This window comes from Pleurodeles waltl, chromosome 1_2, assembly GCF_031143425.1.
Source record: "Pleurodeles waltl isolate 20211129_DDA chromosome 1_2, aPleWal1.hap1.20221129, whole genome shotgun sequence".
NCBI classification, from domain to species: Eukaryota; Metazoa; Chordata; class Amphibia; order Caudata; family Salamandridae; genus Pleurodeles; species Pleurodeles waltl.
Genome location: NC_090437.1, coordinates 1,206,419,033 through 1,206,432,840, shown reverse-complemented (window position 1 = coordinate 1,206,432,840; position 13,808 = coordinate 1,206,419,033). Strand labels below are relative to the sequence as shown.

The window sequence follows — 13,808 nt, the reverse complement described above, 5'->3', positions numbered from 1 at the left end:
CTATGCCAGTTTCTGAGAAGACCAGGAAAGTCAGCAGCACCAAGCGTAGAGGCACAGTAAGCAAGCACCAAGTTGCTTAAGAATGGAGGAGAAGCCAGGAAGGAAAAGTGGATCCCTGCCTCATAAGCCTGTCACAGTAGCATCCATTTGGTTGTGGCCTCCAATGAAAGACCATGCTTAAATGACTAAAGATAAAGATAACTTCCCCCTTATAGCGTCACCTCATCCCCGAAACTGCTGAACCTCTCAGCCATCAATAACAGACAAAGTTGACCATTACATCCTCATCCAAACCTTAAAGTCTTGAATAGGACAGACTAGCAACGTCCTTCACTGGTTTTCCCTCCTATCTATCTAACCAACAGCAGTTCATTTGAATGGGCACTTTCGGATCCCAGAAGACCCTCATCACCCGCAGTGGCCCTAAAGATTCAATTTTGTCCACATCCATCGCCAATCTCTACATTGAGACACCTGAACTCTAAACACAGATAATAGCATCACAATTCACCAGTGACAGCATAAAACCCTACTTGAAAGATTCTTTCCCTCCATTGATCCAAAGCCTCAAACACTGCCTGTACTTCATACAGATTTGGATGTTCGAGAGCTACCTGAAGCTCAACCCTACCAAATAGGAATTCCTGACATTTGCCAAGGATACCAAGCAACAACTACTCAAAATCGGACTTGGTATCATGAAACTGGACAGATGAGACCACAAACTTTCTGTCAACATCAAATTACTTTTACTCACTCTGAACAACATCATCTAGGAACACATCAGCAAGAAAACTAAGATGCCTGGTAACAGCTCTGTTTAATAAAGAAAGTGAAACAGTTTCTCTCAAAAACAAAAAGACTTCAGAAATGCTGTTCAAATCCTCTTATTCTTGCAAGTGGATGGATGAACTGACTTGCTCCACAGCCTCTGAAATTCTACAATGGCCACCTTTCAGGGCATTCGACATGCCGCAACGCTTATTAAAGGACTTGGAAAAATATGACATTACTCCCACTATAAAAGAAAGGCTATCCCTCCCCTTGTCAGCCCACACTATCTTCAAAATTAGCTGCAATGTCTACAAAGCTATCACGACCGATATATCTGCCTAGTTGTCTGACAAAGTCCCATCTCTGGCTGTTCATTATTTTTCATAACACATAGCACTATATAAATATTTTCGTATTGATTTATAACAGTCAAAAACGTTGTTGCCCCACTCTCTACAGCACCAACGTTAATATACGCATGTATCTCATTCATTCAAATAACTAAAATTACCCCAAACCACTCATTCCATGCTCAAACTAATGTCTATTCATATTTCATAATAAGCAGATTGCATCAAAGTGAACATCTTTAAAAATCAACAAACTGGTTTGCATTTATCTATTATCAAATCCTGTTGCCTTCCAATACAAAGCCAGCTTGTTTTACAGTTTTGTATGCATGCAAATCAATTGATTAGAGTATTTAATTAAAAGGAAAATGCAATACTACCTATCATAAGAGAAAGCAGCAAATGTAATTGCAAAAAAGTGAAAACACAAAAGAGTGTTGCAAGAAACGGCCTGAGATCACAGCTATGTATAACTATAACACAAATTCTAAACATCTCCGAGGTGAAATACCAGGAGGCAGAGGATTTAAAAGGAATTTGACAAAAATGTATAGACAAAATTCACCTGCACACTCGACGGCTAACAAGACTGCACCAACTACTGCCCAGGGATAGCCACTTAGCCCATTTTATCTTCTGCAGCCTTTCAGTGAGTTTATCTATCCTCAGCTGACCCCATTTTCCTGTCATCCTCCTTTGTGCATTTTAGTTTTTAACCTTCTAATAGATATATGGGGTTATCTTGGCCTGGCTGAATTCATCCCTCCTGTATTCACGTGAGTTGGAGAGATGGTATTCAAGATGAAGGGGCATATACTTTCTGACAACCTAGTTCAGTGGACCTTAGCTAAGGCTTTATTGTGGACCAATTAAAATATACACAATATGGGTGAATACTGTTAGGCTTAATTGTTGCATCAATGATCACCACCTAAGAACTCTTTAGAGAGGCACTTTGGCTTCCTGTATCTATAAGAAACTGCTTTCCCTCCTCAGCAAAATTTGTCTTCGATTGCAAGCAAGAGCCATTTCTCAACACAGCAGGACAGACTTACTACAACAATGACTTTTACAAATGATAGTAAATAAAAAATTTCAAATGTGCCAAAACATAAATGAAGTAAAATGTACAAAATTCTCAGAAGCGAAAAGCATTCTATACAATAAATACAGCAAAAACACTTTATCACAATGTTGCCAGTACTCAACAATCAAATTACTGAACTGATGCTTGCTAAGAACTAGAAAGCACTCATTTAAGAAACATACTTTGTCATCTGCTTTCATGGATCTCAAACGCATAGTCAGCTGGAAGCGCAGAAAGTTATTTGTTCCAATTGATTGGAGCTCCACCAGCTTACAGAGGGCCACCAGCTGAGGCCTAGTAAGGTTGTCAAGAGTAAGCTCATCCTCAAAGAGTTTGGAGAATCTCAGGATGTCCTCGTTACTGGGCCTTTCTCCGGAATCTCTGATCTGGAAAGAAATAGGCAAATGCATTTGTGTTATGCTTAAATATTATATTTCAAAACAGGTGTTTTAAAAAGGGTGTTAGAACAAAAGAGTATTTGTGCAGCTACTTTGAAGGAAAGCTCACATTTAATTTGAAAATTTCGCCGTTTTCTGTTGTTCAAACAGGATAACTATTTTATGGTTTACAGCACTCTGATAAAATGTTTTTCTAGCACATCTCATATGTTTTTTTTCCATTATTGCTCTAGGAGGAAACTAAAATAGGTGCACATTTTATTACACTCTGGAGCCAAATTAAGGGCTGAGACTTGAAATCATAGCCAAAGGAAAAGACAGGCTTTACGAGCATGGCGATGAACAGTAACAGAAGGAGATAAGTGTATTACTTATCAGCAATTCTTAATCCCCAGGTCAGTGTTACATGGTCTTCATCTTTTCGAATAAGTCTCAGCTGCAGCTGGGAAACCAGGGAGTCAAACTCGAAATGGTGTCCCTCTAGGGTAGCTTATACAGCTACTGTGACATCAAACTGTTCAACACTGTCCCACTTCCAGCAGAGTGTCTTATTTACCTGGTAACTTCTGAATGTTTCCACGGAAAAAGGTGGCCTTTTTTATTTTCATTTTTTAAAGATTCCTGTCAGTCTGTATTGATGATGCAGCAACTCTACAGAGCGGCACAATTACACAAAAAAAGTATTCCTGTCACTAAAACCAGGCTAATTAAGTTTTAAGAAAACAGGAGAATTTTCAAAGCTTTGCGAAGCATCAGAAAGTTATGAGCAAGTTGGATGGGTAGAGGGAGAGAATTCAAGTGTTTAGGGCCTAGACAGGAGAGACGCAACCACCACATCTGGAGTGGTGAATGTTGAGAACAATCAGAAGAAGGAGAGAAGTGTAGCACAGTGAGCGTGTTGGTAGGGGAAGAGTCTGCTCTGCAGGTACCGAGGACCAGGGCCGTGAATGGCACAGTGACAGAAATAAAGAGCTTTGAAAAGTGAAAGCTTTACAATCGGCGGCCAGGCCAGGCAGAACATGTGTTACAGGAGAGTAGTGGGGTAGATTAAGTACCAGCAACACTTTGAGCTAGTTGCAGCTGCGAGCAGACACGGTGAAGAAGACTGTGAAAAAGAGTCCCCACAGTAAAGGCGGAATACCACCAACGCTTCAATCACTGTTTTTTCAAATTAGCAGGAAGAGGAAGATTTTTCTGAGAAGCTTAATATAGCGGAAGCAGGTGACAGCAGTTTGAGACATATGAGGATAAAATGTGAGAAATAAGTCAGAGAGAAATCCGGGATTGCGTACAGTAGAAGGAGAAGGTAAAGGATGAAATTCAGATCTCCACCAGCGCTTCCGACCAAGGCAATATTGGAAGTTACCGCTGCTAGTGTTTGAGCACCATCCAGCCTAAGAAGAATTTGATCATCATTAGCATAAGACGTGAGATGGAGGCCATGGTATTTAATTACCTGGGCCAAACTTAAGAACCCTGAACTTTGACTGATGGAGGTGTCATCACCATTCTTTACCGATTACATAATGTAGCTCAGACACAGTATCACAGTGCTCCAAAGTCATTAAATGTGACAGCATCAAATGTTCAAATGTGATGCCAGTTGGTTGGTAGTTTATAATCAACTACACAAACGGAGTATGCAATGATGGCACAGACAGGATTAAAACTACCCCCTCATCTGGACTAAAAAAAATAATGAGGCTATAGTTTCAGTAAGGTGGAGATTTTAAACATGCAAGTAAGAATATTCTATAAAGTGACCACACAGGAAAATATCCAATGGTCTTATCAGAAAGATGTGATATTTAAGCTCAACTTTCGCCCTCCCACCCCAAAAAACAAAAAGACACTGAACCAGCACTATTTTATCATTGTTCGACTTCAATTTCAACGCACTGTAAGTGAAAAACTAATTTGAGGTCTCTTCTCTGCAGCAAAGACTTTCATCAGGAAGCTGTCCATGATTACACAAGCATTTTCAAAAATGTCAACAATTCAGATACAAGGGGGCTTAAGACATTTGTATGCTTGCGCCACAATTATAAATGACCAAGTGAATTGTTATATGTGCAGTAGTCCTTTCACTGAGCTTATGAGTTTGACTGCAAACAAAGTGTTCCCACAACCCTCCCCTACCGTAATTTAACTGAGGGACAATGCTCTGTAAATATCTAGACATGTGGTACCCCATTTTAGGGCACAACCTGTAGAAGGTGCTAATTATCACACCTTGTAAACAATGAACACTGCAGTGTTGAATTTAATTGGGTACGATGAATAAAGCACATCCCATGGAACACTCAGAATTGGTGCCAGTCATGAGATCTCCAAAGGACGACGGGATAGGAAACACCTAACAGCTTAGATCACTAATTTCTAATGACATTGTGATAAGGGTTGGGTGTTTTTGGAGCTCAAAAAGCAGAGCATAGAACTACTAGTTACATCCTTTACTGGGAAGAAGAGTGGGTTGTGTGTGAATTTAATGCAGATATGCATGATGGAGACCTGGCTTTATGGTGGAGGACTTTGTTCTCCATCTTACATTTACATTCATATATAAATTAAATAAAAAAGCAATAACACCTCATCACAAAGGGCGTGTAAGTGCCGAAAGTAAGGAGAAAATAAATAAGAAAAAGAGAATATGAACTCATTAAGTATATTCCTGAAGATCAGATTCAGCTACTTGGGATCAAACCTTGGAGTCAAGTTCGATATGAAACAGTCTGGTTAGCATTTTAATTGAAATCATCTGTGCCTCTAATGAAACTACACTAGCAGGTATATTCATAAATGGAAGTGTTAACTTTCTATACTTTTTTAAATGCAACAGTAGCCTGCTGCCAACCAAGGTTTTATGGCATTTCGGGACAAGTGAGGACAGTTAAATTAGATGTGGCACTTAGGGTGCTCCCAAGCCTTTATTGTTTACTAACAGCATTATTGACTTGTTAGTGTCTTTGTGGTGTAAATAAAAGCTAGGATCCCTTGCCTACTACAAAACAGAAATGAAGCATTGATAAAGCCAATAGGTCTTGTACTAGCAAAGTAAACAGGTCTGGCATTGGCTGCCAGCCTTTTCGCTTAGATAACGTTTATTTTGTCATATTTTTTTTGGTAAAAATGTTATTTTTAGGGGAGTGCCCAGCTCTGCACTATTTAAAAAGACACTGACTAAAAGAATGTTTTTGGTCTTAAAAAGTACACTTTGCCGTAGGAGTCCTTAGCGCTGAACGCAATTATTTTGTTTGCAGATGTGCTCCTTGCGAAAGCAGAATGCTGTCACTTATGAAGTAAATGGCTGAAGTGCACTCAAACACTGCCCCATGCGGCATGCTCCTACAAGTAAGCACATTATACACATATAACTTTTGCTAAATTAAGACTAACAGATTAAAAAAGAATGCTCCGATACAGCATAGATAGGTGCACACACACCATTACCATCAGTTTCATCAGAGCCAAAGATCTACAAAAATCACTGATTTTTATTCTTCTACTGCTCCCATTTAAGGAACTACCTTTTCCTTTTTCATTCAGCATAGAGTTGCTAGATTGCACCCTCTTTTACTCTTTCCCCACTCAAATGCCCCGTCCCATGCTGTGTTGTTCTCCAATCCTTTCAGCTGGTCTGTAGAAGCACAGATATATGGATATTTGTATTGGTGTATATACAAAAAGCAGACTTTAAGGGTTGTTTTATTTTATCTCCTGCATTCAACATACTGCAAGAAAGCACAAGTTTTGACACACTCGCACACACAAATGGGTTTCATGGCGCCGGGGGAAGGCCCAACTGCTTCACCCATTCAGCTAATGTCTTAGGCAGAAGGTATACTTGGCATGAAACTTCTCCTGGAGGCCCATAAACTGGTCCCTAGGCTATTGCAGAACAGCAAGCTCTAAATCCTGTGGGAAATAAATTTAACTTGAGGGGGGGGGGGGGATAGGTAAGGTTTCCCTTTGAATTCTTACATTTTCTTATTCTTTATACAATGTGTTCATGAGTGAAAATTACTTGAAAACTAAACCATGCCATTTATAAGAAAAAGCTTAAACACGCTGAATTGGCAAAGTTAACAGCTCAAGACTTGCATTAAAAAGGCACAACCCAGTGGTTTTGTCAAAACTTGTTTTTATGCTATCAGAGGCTGAAAGCCTATGACAATAGTTTCCTGTCTTTTTAATCTCTGTTAAAAGGAAATACTCTTATGCCACCAATTTAACACATTGTTCATTTTACTGTTTTTGTTCAAACGTTAAAAAAGGAAATGTGTTTTTTGCGACAAGGCATTTGCTTTCAGTAACTGCATAATTTTTCAGGAGCTGTGGGAACTCATACATAGGCACATATAGTCAACGTGTCTAAATATTAACGAAGATTGCATAATGGAGAAGATCACATGACTGGGACATGTTGCCTCCATCTTGGTAACTGAGGGCTGGAGCATTTACTGGTTTTTAACGAAGGTCTTTTGCTCAAGTCACGTGAACACGAATCAATGCCACATCTCAGAGAAACATCTTTTTCTCTGGGGAGGCTTCGATTCGGCCCCTAAAATAGAAACAAATGAATAAATAAAGCACTGCTCTCCAAACAAATGAATAAATAAAGCACTGCTCTCCTAGCTCGCAGTAAAAATTAAAAATGCGCCAAGAAGAAAATATGAACTTTTAATGCAGCGGCAACCGAATTCTATCGAAAATAGAAAACTAAGTCATCTGCATGCATTTCTATTGCAAATGGCAATCCGCTTCAGCCTGTAATTGAAACAATCAAATCAATCATGTGATTGTACTAACTGCTTATAGGTTAGCACAACTATGGCAGGAGTAGTGTAAAGTCCAAGCTTAAAGGTTTCTGAGAGGAAACATCACTCCCTTTCAGGTAAACAAGGTCATCAATAACAAGGCTGCCCAAGTTTGTGGTGGTAAGGTGAGGCTGGAAGAGGGGAAGGTGTATGGGTGGATTATGGGGTGGTTACTGCAACATTTCCCCAGGGCTGCAGGTGGCAGAGCCAGCTGGAAGCGTGAGACATGACAAGGGTAACAGGTGGAGTCTGGAGCTCATAAACTGTTCCCACAACAAAGATAAAGCACTATTCAAGTACACTTACTACACATTTGCGGTTTCTACTTCTTGGCAGATATATTTTGTTTACCCTTGTTTTAGGGTCGAGCACACAAGCGCTCCGTCCCTGTTGTAATCTCTCTTTGGGCTTTTAACCACGCCCAGGTCGAGCCTGTACCTTTCATTGATTCGTGGGCTTGTCTTTTAAAATCCGCTTGATTTCATTCGTGAAAGGCATGCATATGTCATGCCTTTTCCGGTGTTCAGCCTTCCTCGAGCGCACCGGCCAACTACTGAAAACATACGAGGCTCCATGTTTTCAGCATGGTTTCCGGACTACTTTATCTTTTTATTTTCCACGCAGCACGATCGCGCTGTTTTTTTTCTTTCAATATGTGTGACAAGAAAAGTCTGGTTAGGAGTTTACAATGCTAACAGCTGTAACTCGAGCAAATGCAAGAACCATTGCATTGGAAATGCTTGTTTCTGGTGCAACTTTATCAATCATGTTCCCGGTGACTGCTTCCTAGAGCCTTTTCCCCATTACACCAGGCTCTTCAAGTACAAGTGGGGGACTTTTGTGACCTTAATTCTTCCGAAGAAATCTAGTGAGCTAGTAATATTTTTCTATATTTAATTACTATTTATGTGCATTTGTCTTGTTGTGCCTTATTGTATAGGAATATGTAGTATCTTACTGCTAAAATGTTTTACTATTTCTGCTCCATTTTACCAACATAAATCATTCACACACATTTCGTGAGAGGGTGAAGGTAGATAAATTAACTGTGTGGTGTTGTTGAAGATAACAAGTTTATTTTTGTGTTAGTAAAAACATGGAAGTCTCTGCGTTCCCTTCTATCACTGAATAGTGTATAGAGAAAAAGAACCTTTGGTAACTGTATGTAGATTAACTATCTACATACATTTGTATGTAGATTAATTATTAGGTTTGTGAAGATCAAGTTAAATAATGAAAAACGGACGCTAAATGGAAACAATAGAATCCTTTCTTTAAGATTCATTGTTGAGGTAAACAAATATTTTTTTTTTTTTTTAAAGGTAAGACTTTTCTGTATGTTACAAAGGAAAATGTTTTTCTCTTAGCAGCTAAAATACTAGTTAACAGCTCTAAAATGGTCAAAACAATTGTTCTCTATTAATCCTAATAGTAACAGTTGAATAAGTGGTTAAGTGCATCTAAAAGAACTGGGTGACTGCCTATTTTGAGATGGTGCATGCAAAACCTCCTTGAACTCTTAGGAGCCTGGCTTAAAGTGGACACTGGCCATGGGCAGATGGGGGTGGCTCTCGTGCCTACCACCTGTTCCTGGAACACCTGAACAGGGTACAAGGGGCCCACATCCAGGAGGCACTTCGGTTACCTATGTGCCACACAGTGGCCCTGGGCACAAAGGAGGGTACGGAGTAGTGTCCCTTGAGATGAATCAACACCAGCCAGACGGCTGTTGCATAGTGTGGTGGTGGTGTCAGCTGTTCGTGCCCCAGAGATCGGCAAGGAAAAACCACAGGGTCCCACTTAGGGAAATGCAATGGAGCATTACACAACACAGACACCTGCCTCACAGAGACAGACTCGACAGGAAGGTGCCTGCAGTGACTGTGCAGGAGCCCCCCCCAGGAGGGGCCCTGCCGGACCGATATGCTGGCAGCTATTTAGGGATCTCAGGCACATGGGTGTGAGTTATAGTTATCTTAGGGCACAAGTTATAGTTTTTTGAGATAGGTATGACTATAACTGCTGGATTTCAATGGTTTTATGTGACTACAATCTGAACCTAACCAGAACCTCCTGTAATCTTGTTTTTTTCAGTGAATTTCTAAGATTTTTTAATTCTATTTCCTAATTTTAATGTCCCTGTAACTTTTGTTTTTTTCAGTGAATTTGTAGAAGTTTTTTTAACGTTATGTAATATTTAATTTTCAAACGTTAATTCAACTGTGCACGCATACAGCCTATGGCTGTGCGAAGTGAGGGTTGTGTGGATGGCTGCAAGGCCTGGCCTGTGGCTTGGCCCTACAACCATCCCCGCAAATTCACCCAACTCCACCTTGCACACAGCCTTTGGCCAACCATGGTGGGAGGTTGGCCACAGGGCCTGGCCGGAACCAACCACCCACCTGCAGCCAACCCCATGCTGTGGACGGCCTTCACCCATCAGCGACGGTGAGTTGGCCGCAGGTGCAGTGATACCTCCAGAATCATCCAACCCTCTGCTGTGGGTCTGTGAGTGGGTGTGTGAGTGGCTGTATGGGTGTGTGTTGTTGAGCAAGTGCATATGTGACTGTGTGAATGGCTGTGGGGGTCTGAGTAGGTGAGTGGTTTTGTGGGTCTGTGAGTGAGTGTGTTAGTGGTCGTATGGGTGTGTAAGTGGGTATGTTAGTAGGTGTATGAGTATGGGGGGGCTGCACAGAGCGCCACAGAGGATTCACAAATCCTTGTGCATGCCCCCAAAGCAATGTTTTAGGCAATTTCGGGCCCAAAAGGGTACCTCTACCCTGACCATCGATATTCAAAATGGCAGCCACAACTTTCCTCTCAGGTTGCAGCCAGCCAATCGCAACACTGCTGTTTGCGAGTGAATCTGCAGCTCCACCACAGAGGAACCACATCTCTAAATATTCATCAATCTTTTTTCTTTAACAACTCCAACACTACTGAACATACTTACACCAAGTTACAAAAAGTGATCTTTCTGGACCAAGATCTAACTTTTCACCAAATTTGGTGTAATGCCGTCCAGCGGTTCGGGCTGTAGTCAAGTCTAAAATCACTATGGTAAATTTCATGAGGAAAAAGTATTTTGGGACCCAACCTTTTTCTCAACCCTTGCTTGACAAATCACCCAAAACTTTCCAGACAGCAGATGAAGTGAGTGGCAAAATAGTTTTGAAAATTCAGTGAATATTTGTCAAACAGCACCAAAGATGATATATCAGCAAAACAAAAAATGTTTTCTTTATAATCAATCAGAGAAGCTATTTCTAATTTACCGGAAGCATCCTTTAGCCCCCAATTATGCTTCCTACGTTTCACGGCTCTAGTAGGCCCCGAAGCCATTTTATTCACAGTAGTACATGTCCACACTTGTGCAAGGCATAACCTTGTTTTTACTACTGGCAAACTGAAGCGGGATTTAGGAGAATAATGAATCTAGTATTGTATTCATGAATGATATCCTCAAGGTCGTCTTGCGCTTCCTCGAGGAGAAACCCTGTCACCTGCTCATTAGATACGTTTCTGCCAAAAAAACATGCTTGCACTGAGTGTCTAAATTCCATGTATTTTAGCATTAGGCTTATACTGGCCGTTTTTAGCGAGAGCTCTGGTCAGTAAAAATGACAATTTTTCAAATTATTTTCGGTGCGGCTTGCTATTTGACATTAAACACATTAGACTGAAGGGCTTCCTAATATGTTGTATTTTATTTTTAACAATAGCATGCTCTTACAATATTTAAGAATGTCCTAGAGCAGTGGTTCCAAACCTGTGGTCCAATGGACACCTGGGTGTCCGCGAAGCCTCCTCATGGGGTCTGCGACAACTTAGAAAATTAAATAATATTAACAGAGTAGGTACCCGGTGTTCATTAATGACTCAGTGGAGGGTCCCCAGATTCCAATAATGATTCAGTGGGGGTCCCCGAGATCCAGTAATGATGAAGTGGGGGTTCACAGAAGTCAAGAGGTTGGGAACCACTGTCCTAGAGGGTATAATCAAGTGTAGAGGGAATAATAAGGCAGTGAATCAAGTCCTTCACCTGTGTTGCAGGTAAATTCAATAACACTAGACTAGGATACTTTTCTTAAGATAGCAACATACAAGCAGAAAAACAAAATTGTTTGTATAGAGAAAGTTAAATACCTTTTGGAAAAAAGTAGAAAATTCTTTTGCAGCATCTCCCTTGGCAGCTTTATTTCTTAAAGCCATTTCCTCAATTGTATCTTGAAGAAATTTAGCCACTCCGAGCTTAGCCCTTAGTTCTTTCTTTAATCTCTCATCCTGAAAAGAAAAAGAATATTTAAGTTGGTACAAATTAAAAGGACTACGACAAAACACACTTGTTCTAAAATGTTGTGTGTGATGTATTACTGCAATTACTGAAAGTAAACAAATTCAGGTTTTCAATTCTGGGATAATTTCAGTTTTTGAGTAACAAACAAGAAAGGAGACAGTAATGATAATAGCTTTGCAAGATAATTAAAAATCACTCAAGCCTTCCGACCAAGTAAACACCTGGCTGTACAATTTAAAAAAAAGAGCTAAACCTATGCAGTGCATCCTTACGAGACACAAATCTATTTCATGCAGGCAGCAAGAGTTAAAAGCTTGCTACTGACGTATAACGTTGGATAGTGATCTCAAGTTTGAATCCAACAACGGCTTTCATATTTCACAGGCCGACAAAATATTTGTAGTAGTATATGGGGTACAGGTAAGATTTGTTAACTGCAGAACTTGGGGAAGGAAAGGAACCCACTGCAGTACAGTAAATGCATGGTTTCTCTAAATCATTGTACATATACACCTCACACACAACAGTGAATTGATCACTGTTCTCATCTCACGGGACTTGGTATTACAAACATTTTTGTAGCAACAGAGACTTCCCACAAGTTACACCACTAGCTCATATTTCAGAAGTCAGATTATTTTGCGACAGTTGTTGCTTGCAGCTTGTTTCCCAATCTGTTAAGAAAGTACCCACATATTTCTAGGCAAGCAGATTTGAGATGTGGGTGTCAAAATCCAAATACGATGTATAACTGGGAAAATAATGATTTGAAAGTGAAGCATCTAGCATTCCCTATGAACAAAGCAAAAATTCCAAAGCTACAGAAGAGACACTTGATGATGCTGTCATTCATTTTGCCCTAGTTAAAGTCAATTCCTCCACTGTATGTCAATGTAAGATTATATGCGAGTACTGATACATACAGTTTAACTAAATTAGATATGACCCTATTGATGTGGCCCATGTTTAATGTGCACCCCAGTTTATCTGATTCAGTATCTTGGGCCATACTGAAACCTGCTGCTGCGTACTCTGTTCCTCACTCATCACTCTGCCTTTGTTGCTGTGGCATCCTCACACCTTGTATCTGCTGCTTTGCAAACTGGGTGCAACACCTGCTTCTCTATCGCTCTGTAGCTACTGTTGTACTATTTTTATGCGAATACAGAGAGTGAGTCAGTAAGCGTGTCCACCCCCCACACTCATACCGACTTGGGAGTCTACTGCATGATCTGTCAAATTACCCCCAACACTTGCCGAACAGACAATCTTATGGTCCAGATATCTTTCTAAACTGGGCAACCTCTCTTTCCTTCCATCATAGATTAACAGAGAAATCACACTCCCTACTTCCTTGTTCAGTCTCTTCTAATGACTTTAACAAATGAATGACAGATATAAAAGAAGAAAAGAAGGCTTGAGATGATCCAGTTCCAAAACAGTCATCACAGGAGATGAGGAAAGGTTGCATAACCTGATTATTCCTCTATGGTGGCCATCTTTCAATCGGGTTGGTCGGGGCACTTTACCTTGCTCGTTAGGTCGAGCGAGCAAACGTTTCCAACCTGTTGTAAGTATTGTGGTCTTTTAACCACGCCCATCACTTTCATTTGTGGTCTTGCCTTTTAAAAATCCCTTGAGGGCGTTGATAAATGCTTTGTTTGTCCCGCCTTCGGGTGGATTTTTTTACCGCCTTGCAGACTGACCCTGTTACATGGATTATCAATCAATCAATCAATCAAAGAGACTTCTAGAGCGCGCTACTCACCCGTGAGGGTCTCAAGGCGCTGGGGGGGCGCAGAACTGCTGAAACGTTTTATGTGTGTGAACTATTTTTTTCTTCTGTGTCTGTCCTTTGCGCTCATGGCGGCTTATGAGCTTTGAATCGGCTCACACTGCCGTCCCCACCACCTCCCGCTCCTCCCTCAGTTTCCTGTTCATGTCTGCCATCCCCACTACCCCCCCACAGAAGGAAACTGACGTAAAAAGAAGTAAAGCGATTTGTCAAGGATCAAATATTGAAGGCAAGTGGGAAAGTCGGGACAAGACTTCAAGAGCCCAGTTTCCAAAGCTGACAATTTAGCA

General features: G+C 40.7%; 1 protein-coding gene across 1 annotated transcript in view; it reads right to left on the bottom strand.

The window, feature by feature from the left end:
• LETM1 (leucine zipper and EF-hand containing transmembrane protein 1) overlaps positions 1-13,808 on the bottom strand; it is a 309,671-nt gene that overhangs the window by 172,273 nt on the left and 123,590 nt on the right. The window contains exons 5-6 of the mRNA XM_069203864.1: positions 11,573-11,710; positions 2,394-2,597 (exon numbers count right to left, since the gene is read on the bottom strand). Of these exons, the coding sequence (XP_069059965.1) occupies positions 2,394-2,597; positions 11,573-11,710 (342 nt within the window). The remainder of the gene's footprint in view (positions 1-2,393; positions 2,598-11,572; positions 11,711-13,808) is intronic.